Below are 13,744 nucleotides of genomic sequence, written 5' to 3' on the forward strand. Positions count from 1 at the left end.
TCCTTTTTTACTTTAGCATCTATGTAACATTAGTTACATAGCCCCAAACATTAGTTTGAAGAGAAGGCAGAAAACCTTACTGGATGTTAGATTTGGAGGCAGGATAAATGAGTTCTAGCTTCTTTGAAAATAAATACATGCATAATTTAGTACACTGGGCCAAATAACATCCCCCATACATACCACTCCATTGTGGTGGACCTAAGAACAGATTATTAGAAATTAATGGACTTCAAACAATTGCAAAGACAGACACACAAAAAGATACATTGGAAATCACAAGGTCTCCTACTTTTTACAAATTTGATTACATGATTTTACAAAATAAGTTTCAAGAGATTTGATTCAAGTTTTACAAAATATATTTTTATGACAACTTCATAAACTTCTCCATCTCTAATTCTTTTTCATACTTCTGAACACACTATATGTTTTGCCTAGAAAACATTTCCTTAATAAAAATCATTAATCTGTCTTTTTATTCTTCCTCTAAAAAAACGTACCTTCTATAAAATCAATCTTGGTTGTCTAAAAGGTTCCACACTGGGAGTTAGATTCTTGAGTATATGAATCTTGAGTATAAGTTCCCAAAGCATGTTTTTTGTAATGTCTGTGAATTTTTTTTGTTTTAGGTAATTTAATTGAGGAAAGACCTTGCCTAATTTGATGTTTTAAAAGCAATTAGAATAAAAAGCAGTAATAATAAAGTTTAAAAAACAAACTCAATCAAGTTAATACAGACAACTCTCAGTTACAGATATTCAGGTGAGAGGGCAGCAGTATGGACTAATAAATGTCAAGAGTATTTATAAACTTATAAATTCAGAGAACTCAGAGAGACCCTGAGAATATTTTGGTATGAGGTGAAGGTGAGTGGTAACAGTGGAGAAAAAGAGAGTCAAGGAACAAACTAGGGGTCCTCAAGACCTTCCATCATCTGTATACTAACTGTAACTACAACTCATTCTGGCAGCATTAAAAAATGATAATGTTGCTGTGCCCCAGATGTTTTTATTAAAAATCCATAGAATTTGGAAATGTAATCTTTTCATGAAATAAGATAAATTAGCATCATACTAGTTTCAGTGGAACTAGCATTGTGTTTCCACAACAGTAATTATGACTATATACTTGTTTACATACCTGTTGTCACACCAGACTGTAAGATTTCTGAGGGCAGAAACCATACCTTTATATCTAAATATCCTGAGTAGAGACCAGTGCTGACATAACAATGTTTACTGAATATATGAATGAGTGAATGAATGAACATCAGCAGTGAAAAAGATACAGGTAAGTCAAATACCTAATTGAAAATGAGTTAAATTCTTCAGAAGAATGCTATGATTAACTGGAGCTTTTGTTTTGCTACACTATCTATCATGAGTATGCAAAAACTAGGAAGAAGAAAAGTAACCCCAAATGAATAAGGTGGCAAAGAGATAACTGTCATATGAGAAAATTCAGAATTAACTATTTGCATTTTATTGTGATAATTATTAAGATATGACCAAAAAACAAGGTGATTTAAATAAAATATCAAATCTTAAAAGGTTGCAAGTTGTTTGTGCTCTCAGGTACCGAATGACAAATTTTATACTTTAGCCAAGAAAAAAAATGTATTTCAAAATAAATAGATTTTTCATTATTTATATTCTGAAAATGCTTATTATACATTACAGAATTCATATTTAAATTACTACTTCTGAATTGTAATAAAAACAACATTGATAGTGGTCTCCAAGATTCAGTAAGTGAAATATTATGCAACTATTATTTTTTATTCTAAAACAAATAGCCAGAAGATTTTGTATGAACTTTCATTAATTTAATATAAGACTTTTTAATAATAAGAAAAGCCTTGACAAGTTTTTCAATTATACTGAAATAATGTAAAACACAGTACACTAGGCCAAACTAGTTCTCCATAAATTTGAACATTCTGCTTAAGGAAGGTTCACATGAATGTATGTAGCTGTCATCCATGAAACTGACCTCAAAAGATTCAAAAGAAAAAATAGATCACAATGCCTGAATAGAAATAAAAGTTACCTTGCCTTCGTAGTTCATTTTTAACAGCTTCAACACCTCCTGTTTTTTCAATGAAGTCATATATAACTTTTGATGTTTCTCTGTCTTTAAGTTGTGCCTCTGAGATTCCACACAGATCAAAAAGATTCTTCAATTCTGGATCCAAATTATTCAGCTACAACAGACAAAATAACTGCTAACTATAAAACCTATGTCAAATTTTTTACAATAGCAAGTTGAAATATTATTCTCATACCTATGCCCTTTATGAAATTATTTTCTTTTATGTTTATAAATTTTTAATATAGTTAGATTATTTATATGCTAACTAAACTGTCTTACAAAAAACAGAAAAGATAAGAACAAAGAATACGTTTTATATTTTATTTCGTCTCTTTGTTCCCTACCTTTAAAAAGAAGGCATCTCATTTAAATTTTTACTGATCCTTTCATGACTCAGACATCTATAATGCTCACCTACTATTCCACCTTGTCTGAAATAAGATTTAGGTATAATCACAAATAACCACAAAAAAAGTAAATCATTTGAAAATTTGAGGTCAAGGACCTCTTTATGACCCAAGCACCCTGGTACAGTGCCCAACACAAAAAGGCACTCAAAAAACATTGTGGTGTTAACATTGTAGTTCTAACAAAAATAACCAAAATAATTTTTGACCCCAATCACAAATAATATTTCTTTCCAAAATAATTTTTCCAAACCCTGATTATCTGCCAAATGTTAAATATGTAACTTAGGTAACCAAGTTTCAACTATTTTGCTCACAATGCTATAAATTAATGAATAATGAAATTGCCAAAAAGAATAGTAGAATAAAAAGATCTAGATAATTTTAACAACTGGATATTCAGAATTTGATTATAGTACTTTCCAGTAATTTGGCATATATTCCCCTCGAATGATCACTTTGCAGAAATAATTTTCTTCTCTTGGCTTTCAAAACATAGAGTTTTTACATTATAGTAGATAAAGCCAAGGAGTTAAAAAAAACTTTCTCTTTAGAGACAGCCATCAACGACAGAACAATCTATGATTTAAAACCTCAGTGGAATATGAACATAAATACAAGCACATTCCAATAAACACTAGAGTTACCAAAAATGAAAAGAATAAAAGTCTAAAGATAGGCCATGACGTTCCCACATATTTAGAATAATAATGTTTATGGCTTGAAAAGACACTTACATCAAAGCCAGTATTCGGATCCCAACCAACATGTCCAATGTGCCTAAAGCAGTAGATAGAAAAATATAGAAAAATAAAAATGCATAAATGGCATTAAAAATCTAATATATATGAAATCCAATCCACTCAGTGAATTTTTGGCCTGAACTAATAGTTCTCATAGACATAACCATATTGAGGGAAAAACTGTACAAGCAGTCAAGGAACCAGGATTCTAGCCCAGGCTCTGCTACTAATTGAGCCTTAACATTTTTGCACAATCTTTCTGAGTATCCATTTCCTTAACTGACAAACTAGCATAAGAACACAAGCATTATATGTATGAGAGGACAGGAGTTTTGTAATGAAGTAATGAAATAATGGGTAAGGGAATGCTTGAAATATGTCAAATAAATACCAAAGGTTTGATGCCTACTATACACTGAGTGTGTCTTCCGAAAATTCCTATCTTGAGACCTAATCCCCAATGTGATAGTTCTTGGAGATGAGGATTTGGGGAGGTCATGAGAGTGGATTCCTCAGGAATGGGATTGGTGCCCTTAAGAAAGAGGCCCTGGAGAGCTCTCTCACCCTCTTCCAACATGTGAAGACACAGTGAGAAGATGGCTGTCTATGAACCAAGAAGTGGGACCTCACAAGACACCGAATCTTGCCTGCCTCTTCCTTTCTCACAGCCTCCAGAACTGTGAGAAATAAATTTCTGTTGTTTATAAGCTACCCAGTCTATATAGTATTCTGTTAGCAGCCCAAACAGATTAGGACAATGCTTTTAGGCAATTTCCAAATATAATTTATAGGGAAAAGTGAGATTTCATTTTCATGTCCAACAATTAGTTGAAAAAACAACTCTAATTTTTCTTTTCTCATGGCTGGAAAAGTAAATAAACTAAGATCAATAAAACGTCTATTGAGCAATAGCCTTTAAAAAACTCCAACAAAATTTATAGCTAAAAAGGTATGCAAGTGATAAATATAAGGGTTCTCCCAAAAAGCAAACCAAACTTTCTAACAATTTAAAAAATCAAGAGCAGAAATGAGCAAATCAAAAGTAAAGGTAAGAATAATAAAAGAACTGTCTTACTGGAAATTGCTTGGTGTTCCAATATCTGCCTTAGTTAATCTCTTCTTTTTAGCTTTTCCTTTTTTCTTTTCTTTGGTATGGGAGATGTTGTTGACTTGTGGCCCATAAAATCTATTTGTTGTAATTTCTGGATTTTTTATGTCAACTGTTGCCATGGGTAGATTAGGACCTGCAAATAAAGTCAAAATAATATAAAAGGGATATAATTTAAGATAACAATTATTATAATCATAATTTATAATTTAAATATTTTTTTTCTGCGGTAGGACCACTTCATTACTGTAAATTATTTAAATTTTAAACGTGCATGTTAATTTTTTATAAATAATTTCAAAAATTCCTAAATTTCCAAAGTCTACAATAAATTCTTAAACAAATTAGCATAGATACATTATTTCAAAGCAAACTCTTTTTATAACATTAAATCTCATGAAGAATATAAATTTTCAATAAGAATTTAATTTCAATTGATCTGATCCATCAAATTTTGACTATAACAGCCTCACATCCAACACATTACTCATTGGTAAAGTGGCTTATATTACATAGGAAGAGTAAAAGAAGCATCTACTTTGTTTTAAATCTAGTAAAGAAGTCTAGTCTTCTTTATTTCAACTTTATTAGTCTATGACGAAAAAAACTTATACAAATATTACTACCATTTTTTTCCAAAACTGTCATACTTAAGTCTAGTAGTATTCTCCCCATTATTATACATACACTTTGGCTATCAGAAGTACAGAGCTCAAATATTTAAAATAGAAAAATTCTCAAAACATTCCATCTTCCACAAGGATCAACAGTAAAAAGATCTCAGGCATCTTCAGGTATTATTAATAGCATCTTCAGGAATGACACTAAACATAGCACACAAAAATTTGTTTTATAATTCACAAAAGTATTTTGGTCTTAAAAGTATGAGAGTCTGAACGAAATATATTCATCTTAAAAATTCCTTAAAAAATTTAACCAAAGGGCAACACATGTTCCTTAGATATCCCATTTTAACATAGGATTCTCTGACATAACTTCCTATTAGACCAAATTCCTCTGAGATGATTATATTAATGATGACTTTTAAAATACTGTATAAAATATAATCACTACTGTGCAGAGAAACAGTCAACATAGCAGGCCTGAGACTGCTATCTTTAGAAAGCCCTGCTTTGCAAGGTTGGCCCTTAGCTGGCATCTAGGATCTAGGATTTCAAGAGGGTTCCCATTATCCCCTGATAAGATGGGCTCATTGTGTCTCAACTATTTGTGCTAACAGTGTGGTTTATGCTGAATACTTGCTTTCCCTCTGGGAGTCTAGAATCTTGGTATGTCCTAGACAGAAGATGCCCACGTGACTAGCCCTCAATAAACCCTAGGCACTGAGCTTCTCCTTTAGACAACATTTCATGTGTGTTGCAACAATTCATTGCTGGAGACATTAAGCATATCCCCTGTGACCAATGAGAGAATACTCTTGGAAGCTTGTGTGTAGTTTCCCCCAGACTTAACCCCATGTGTCTTTCCCTTTTGTTAATTTTTGTTTTCTATCCTTTCACTGTAATAAATCTTTGCCATGAGTACCACTATGTGCTCAGTCCTGTGAGCCCTAATGAATCACCAACTGGAGGGGTGGTCTGTGGAATCCCCAACACAAGCATAGACTGGCAGACAGAAATCCCAAGACATTACAGGCTAATGTATATTGAGTGATCACTAAATGCCAACTTGACTATAATTCTTCAATTATGCTGAAAACCTCAAATGCATCCTATTCATAAAAGTTGTCTGAAATAAAATATTTACCTATATGGGAAATTATATATAACTAATTTTCTCTCCCTCAACTCTACTATTAAAGACGAAATAGAGTTAAAATAAAATTATAAATGCCATCTGCCACTTTATCAAACAATTTTGAAAGAGGTGCAAAATTCAGCTATTTTCCCTTAATATTCAAAGTCTAATTACGTAAGTATAATATGTAAATGTCTAAAGTTCTATTTATAATTTCACACAAAATTCCATGGGAAGTTGCTCATATTGGCAAGAAATAAAAATTCTTCTTGGAAAAAATGGAAGCTAGTGAACAATACGGATAAAACATTTAAAAGCTGATTCAGTGTCAAGGAATAATCTGAAAATAACTGGATCAAAAGTTAAAGGTTAGTTAAGCAATATAGAAGGCTTATTAAATAGTAGATAAAGAACTGGATTTTCAAATTGGTTCAGATTCAAAATTTCAGAATTCACTGTAGTTTCACAAAATAAGGGACTTATTAAAAATATCCAGAATTTGAGCGTTAGAGGGTTGAATTGGGGTGATACTAATATCTTCATTGACTTAATCTAGTGTTATGTTTTCACTTCTCATTCTTCCCTTTCTGCTTTCTCTCTTCTTATAGTTTATCATTACCAATCATCATCAGCAACACCGTCCAAATTAAGATGTTGCAAATTATTACTCTCTTATCTTTACACTTAATAACATTTAAGAACTTCCTTAAGAGAGATTTAGGTAAGTCAGAGTTAGGCACTCTCTTTATACATGTCATCCTTCCTGAAATAGGTGTCCAAACAGTAATAATGAAGGAACAACCAGATTCACCATTAAAAAATAACAAAAAATTTGGGAATTCCCTGGCGGTGCAGTGGTTAGGACTCTACGCTTCCACTGCAGGGGGCCCGGGTTCGATCCCTGGTCAGGGAACTAAGATCCCTCGAGCCATGTGGAATGCCAAAAAAATGAAAACAAAAATTTTAAAATTATAATAGTTTTTAGGAAAAAAACAAAAATAAAAACCTTTTGATGCTACTTCAGTTTACATAAAAGTAACCAATTATACTATGGATGTCCTAAATGGTATAAAGTTGGTAAGGTTAATAGTTTAATAGTTTAAATTATCCAAACCAGTAAATTCTTTTCTGGGAAACAATAAAGTTAAGGTTCTTATAAGCCTGATTTATAACTCACTAGAGAAAATAACTCAGCCATCTCTGAAGAAAGCTCAAGGATGAAGAGGACAGAAATAAAATATAAGTGATACGCAGAATGAATACCAAAGCTTCCCCTCCTCTCTCTACCCCAAAATCAGGCGTGGATATATTGTTATGCATCCACCAAGCAGTTCATAAAGCTGTGGCATTAGCTCCTTAGTGTCATTACACCTGAACTTCATTAGTACTGGTTAAAACATTATTTAATTAAGTCTACATAGAAAAATCGATTATAGAGATGTATAGAAAATTGATATTAGCTGGGAAATTGAGAGCTTTTCTAAATCTTTCATTTTACAGATAAAAACTAAGGGCAAGAAGAGTCAGGTGACCTGTCTAAAGTCACACAACTAGTGACAAAGGGAAAGGTGGACTCTGATATCTCGGTTCCTACTCCACTACTCTTTCTATTAACTATTATAACTTTGTTCACAAAAGTTAAATGACAAGGTGATTGATAATGCTAACTTTACAAATGTTATATTTTATTTCTTTACCAATTTATCAGTTCTCTTAGTCTGCAGTCCAACAGTTCATCATTCAAGAAATACTTATGAATAACTTTCAAAATTTAGAAAAAAGGCCTTTTACACACTTAAGAGATTAGGTATTTGGATATTTCTGTTGACAAGAGTCATTTACTTTACAGTTTGAAGATGTTAGGAAATAAATTTAAAATAATGTTCTAAAGCCCAATTAAATATTTGTTTCAAAAGTGACAGACCAAAAAAGTGATAAGTTGTATAAGGCACAGAGTCATTTTTTAATAAAGTTTATGAAAGATATGGTAACGGAAATACTCAAATCATTTCTAGTAAAGTTTAATTATTCCATTTCTGAAATTACACTCATCCTAAGAACATGTACTAAGTAAACAGATAATAAAGGGGACTGTTTCTCTTCTTTTTCAAAAAGCAGTCTAATGACAAATTACCTTCTTCTTAAGGACAACTGTCAGAGAAAAGATTTTTTAATATTCTCACTGAACAGCATTTCTAGTTAATTTTAAAACTAAAAGAACAAACTAAAGTCTCCCCCTTAATTACATAAAAAGCAGAGAGTTCTCACCAAGGTAAAATAGTTGAGAAATAGCGGGCCTAGAGGCCTCTAACGTCAAGCAGTCATGAAGCTGAGAACAAATCATTGGAAAGCATCTAAGCTAAAAGGTGAGACTGACCAATAAAGAAAAAAAAGAAAAATATATGGATTAGGAGTTAATGAGGAAGACACTGAATTGTATTTCAGGAATATATGTTACTTCTACATAAAGTGTCTTTTTAATAGTTACAATTTGAAAAGGTTTGCTCAACTGATCTTCTAAATGAGGATCTGGGACAAAGCTCCTGTATGGACACTGCTAGGCAGTTAAGGTGTCCACTGCCACCTAGTGGCAGTGCAGCAAACGCAAAAAAGTAATATGCCACCTGCAAAATAGTGGTCTCCACACCATGAGGAGAGCAAGGCAACCGACTGCACAGCAGGAGAAAATATTAAAACTTCTATTAATAATTATTTTACGTATATTTTAAAAATAAATAAGTATGCAAATATTGTCAAGACATGCTGTATAATTTCGCATTTTAACAATGCCATTTTTAAAAAACTCTCCTTGTATTTAATGAAAAAAAGTTTGGGACCACTGTATCAAAGGGTTAAAACTTTAGATCTAAAGATTTAAAACCAAGAACAAACTGAGAGAAAGAAACTACATTTAATTATGAGTATCTCCCTTACTATGGGTAATAAAATCGTAAGACACCATTGTCACAAAAAGAATATCCAAATTCTATCTATTATGGATTAGGTGCCTTTTCAAAAATATATTTTATATGTATTGAAAAGATTAAAATAAAAAAAAATCATGAACTATTTACATCCTTAACTTTAATTATATTATTTGTACAACATCTACACTTTAAAATCTCAGGCTACTTTCCCCAAAGATGCTACCACTAGGAAGCCTTCTGCACTGGTATTTAATATATGCTCACAGAATGCCAAATAGTTTAATAAATTGAAAAAGACATTAAAATATTGAGCACACAAGGGGAAAAAATTCTAACGCCACATTAAAGGTTCACAGATGAAGGACTTCTGGCTCAGCTGCTTCTGCTTCCTTTGTTTCTGTGACATACTAGCTGCATACCTCAAGGCATGTTACTTACTCTCTCCAGGTCTCAGTTTTTCCTTCAAAATCATCTTGACACAGCACAGTGGTTAAGGGGGCGGGCTCTTGAGTTAGAACACTGGAGACTGAATCTTGCTCCACTTTCCTAGTTTTGTGACCCTGAGCAAGTTACCTATTTGTGCCTGTTTACTCATCTGAAGTAGGGATAATAGCAGCTACTTCATATGGTTTCTGGACAGTGCCTGGCAGGTAGTAAATGATCATTAAATACTAGCTGCTATTATTATCACTGTCACTGTCTTCATCATGATAACTGTACTGATTAAGCACCATGCTAAACACTTGGATTACTTCATTTATCTCCAAGCAGCTATAACGTAAGTATTAAAAATTTCCATTTAAAAGAGAAAGTCAAAGTATACAACACTTGGCACATGATAAGCACTACTGAAGGTATAGTCAGATTTTTTTTAAATTATACTAAAGTAAGTAAACCAAAATTTAATACAGCAATATTTGGTTCATGTTTTTGTATCAGGAAAACAAATTTAAGGACAAAATCAGAAGGCAATATATTGGTTTAAAAGAAAAAATACCCAACAACCACTAACAGTTGTCATATATTAAGGACTCTGTACTATATTAAGTGTTTCCCTGAATAATCATTCTAAATTCTGATGAGAGAATTTGAGATGCCTTTAAAAAGCAGCAGCTATTTTCCCGATTATAACAAAGGCTCCTGAGCAATGGTTCTTTACTATCATAGGGTCAGGGGTCCCATTTCAATCTGATGAAATCCACGGATCCTCTCTCCCCAGAGAAAAGAACATATATACTTATAATATTGGGCACAAAGTTTCAGCGAGGGTTTATGGGGCCCAGGATGAGACTCTATGCTCTAGAGATCTGGGACCTTGGTATTCTGCTTTTATTCTCTGCTATAAATATATATATTTTAAATAAATGAATCTACATTACTTCAAGTATTCATTAGCAAATTAAGGAGAATTATGTACAGCTACTATGTGTTCTAAACACACCAGCACAGTAAGCACAGCTACTATTTGTTTAAACACACCAGAATAGTTAAGTGTTCATTCTGAAAGGGGCTAGTTTTATATTCCCAGTGTGAAATAATCCTTTGAAATAAGAAAAAAAAAAGACTAACATGAAAGTAGGAAATGAACAAATATGTTAGATAAAATTTACCACTTTTAAGGAAGACATTAAGACCAGGTTGTACAATTTCTAAACTTAAACAACTGTGAAAAAGGAATTAAGATATAAGTAATAGTGATATTCACCCTATATAGTCTTCCCTCATCCTAGAAAAAAGCCAAAGAATAGTACATTTTTAAGTCCCATCTGTTATTTATTTTAAAATAAGAACACAATAAACTACAGTATTTAATCGTAGATATTAAATACTAGGTATTAATGTATGATACATGTTTCCACAAGGATTAAATTATAATCTAAAATCTTTTTGATCAATAATTATCACAGAGCTTACCGTTTGGGGGGTCTCGTCTTTTCTCTGTTAGGAAATAAATTAAAGGAATATTATTAGACATATGCAATACAAAAATCAACATAAAAAAATCAACTCATCTAAACTGTCTTATTCCTACGTCCATATATAAGTGGTTAACAAGTTTCTCTGAGGAACTGACATCTGAGCAGACATTTGAATAAAGCAAGAAAGGGAACAACATATTGAAAGGCCCTCAGGAGGGAATAGCATTAAGGAACACCATAGTACCGGACTGCAGTGACCCAAAGGAAGAGTGGAAGGAGAGAAGTCAGAAGGAGAACCAGGGAACTGGAGCGTGTAGGGTCCCACAGGTCATGGGTTAAGGAATATAGATTGTGTTCTATATATGATAGGAAGCTCTTATAGGTTTTTGGATAGGGGAAGTGACATGATCCAATCTATGTTTTTAAAAGTTGTGCCTGGTTACTATGTGGGAAAGAGCTACTAGGGGGCATACAGTGACAGCAGGGAGACGAGTGAGAGCTAGGGTAGTCCAGATGACAGACAATGGTAGCTTGGATTAGGGTGGTAGCAACAGAAGTGGTGAGAAACAGATCCAGGACTTGTTTTTGAAGATAGAGAAAATGGGACTCACTGATAGGGTTTACGAAGAACCACTGTGAGCCAGACTGACAAGGCGGAGCCAATGCCTTTTACTGGGATGGGGAAGGCTAGGAGAAGAGTAGGAGCAGGTCTAACCGGGGCTTGGGGAACATGGATCAAGTGTTCTGCTCACACATACTAGGTCTGAAGGCTATTCTGACACCCAACTGGAGCACACAAGTCTGAAAGTCAGGGGCGAGGTCAACAGGATAGATAAAACTTTGGGAGTCAGCAGTATATAGACAGTGTTCAAAGCTATGGGACTGAATGAAAGCATAAAGATAATGAAAATACCTAGAGATGCCTGAGCTATGGGGCAGATCAAAATAATACTTAGAAGCTGTAGCCAATTAAGTAGGAGTAATACCAGGAGAACTTCTATTCACCCTTTGCATTCATACTCTTACATACCAGGTTTGACACAATTTTGGTTTCAAGAAAGCTCAAAACTGGTTGAAGAATTTTCAACAAATATAATTTCCACAGATTTTTCTAATACAAAATTTTCCAAAATTATAAGACAAATACCCATAAATAATAATATAATAAAATATTTAGTTTATAAACAGCCACAATCCTAAAATTAATAGGATTTAATTGAGGGACAAGTTGAAAATCCTGGCAATGGGAAATATAAATGTATTACTCCATCTGGTGGTCTGATGAAGTAATTTTCTGAAACATTTGATGTAAGCACGCCCTATCTAATGTCAATGAATGTCAAATCTCCAATTTCCAAGGTGATGTTACCTCTGCATTCACAGAGGAAATACTTCTTAAATTGGCGGTGACACAAATATGGAAATATGCTGAGATAATGTAAGGTTCAGAGTATAAGTTCTAAAAAGCAATTACTTAGAAACATGACACTATCCTGGCTTGAGAGCCATTCTTATGCAAAAAAGAGGTTTGGTTGAACTAAGAAGAATGCGAGTTAATGGTGTGATGTATTTGCTAGAAACATTAGCAGAACAGTGTTTAATCATATTAGGGGACGTTTTTAGTATCACAGTACTAGTCATACTACTGTTGGATTATTGTGTTCAAATCTGGACATCATATTTGAGCTGGACCATTTTCTCAAATCTGGATCATTTGAAGAAGACAAAAATGTACAGGGCATTCAGAGCACAGTATATAGTGCTCTGAATACAGTATGATGAGTCTGTAAGTTATATGGTATGATGAGTCTATAAATCATATCATGTGAGGAATAAGAAACTGGAACTGGTTAAGCTAAAGAAGTGTAGGCCTAAGGAGGGCATGGTAGATGGCTTCCAACATTAAATGGCTAATGGAAGGAAAAGAAAACACTAATTCTTTGTTGCTCCAAAAGTTGGACCCCATGCATCTAAGTTAAAGAGAGGCAAGGTTGCAGGTTGACTTAGCATGAAGGGGCTACCCAACAATGAATCAGCTGTCTCCCGTATGTTGTGATCTTTCTGCTTCTGAAAACACTATGCCTAAAAGCTTAGGAATTGTATAAAACAGAATTCCCATACCAGTTAAAAGACACCTTCAAGTGACCTACCTATTTCAAAAGTCAATTATTCTATATTTTAAGAAGTATTTTTTACTTTTTTTTAATTGAAAATGTCACACAGTTTGACTAAAAGAAGTCCCAGGGAGCCCCTGGCCTGGCACCACAACATGTCATTGAAATAAGAACTGAACCGTGAATTATTCCACAGAATTAAATTCTCCCACAGCATGGAATCAAGTGGTAAATACCCTTGGCCCCAAAAAGAAGTAACAAAAAACAATAGGCTCCTAATAATTCTCCTATTCACTCATTACAAGGGGGATATATAAGATGGCAGTAAGTGAGGCAACAACTTAGTTCATTTTATTTTCATTTTTACATTACCTTCCTCTCGGAAACCCATTAAAATAACAATAAACATATATAAAATGTAACACATATGTTTACATTTCTGTTTTCAGGATCCAGTGCCTTCCTTTTTCATGACTTATTTCCTCCTATTGGTAAAGCACATCCTTGAATACAGTGATTTTCAGACTGGGGTAACATGTATACTTGGATGTACAGACTTTTCAAGGAATATATGGGCATGGTTAGTTTTAAGGGGATTTATTTGCTGATCTCAACTCCCGTATGTTATTTCCCCTAAAAGTGATCTGCTTAAGAAGATGATTTTGGAGAGGTTC

The 13,744-nt window shown here is 33.3% G+C and overlaps 1 protein-coding gene across 3 annotated transcripts in view; it reads right to left on the reverse strand.

The window, feature by feature from the left end:
* The window catches only part of WASL (WASP like actin nucleation promoting factor), a 65,215-nt gene that overhangs the window by 15,931 nt on the left and 35,540 nt on the right, over window positions 1-13,744 (reverse strand). For 2 of the 3 annotated variants that reach the window (XM_082400088.1, XM_082400090.1), the window contains exons 5-9: window positions 10,952-10,975; window positions 4,320-4,488; window positions 3,239-3,281; window positions 2,053-2,206; window positions 184-201 (exon numbers count right to left, since the gene is read on the reverse strand). In XM_082400088.1, the coding sequence (XP_082256214.1) occupies window positions 184-201; window positions 2,053-2,206; window positions 3,239-3,281; window positions 4,320-4,488; window positions 10,952-10,975 (408 nt within the window). The remainder of the gene's footprint in view (window positions 1-183; window positions 202-2,052; window positions 2,207-3,238; window positions 3,282-4,319; window positions 4,489-10,951; window positions 10,976-13,744) is intronic. The other variant, XM_082400089.1, reaches the window with a different exon arrangement.

Source organism: Balaenoptera borealis (genome assembly GCF_965194805.1).
Source record: "Balaenoptera borealis genome assembly, chromosome: 7".
Taxonomy (NCBI): domain Eukaryota; kingdom Metazoa; phylum Chordata; class Mammalia; order Artiodactyla; family Balaenopteridae; genus Balaenoptera; species Balaenoptera borealis.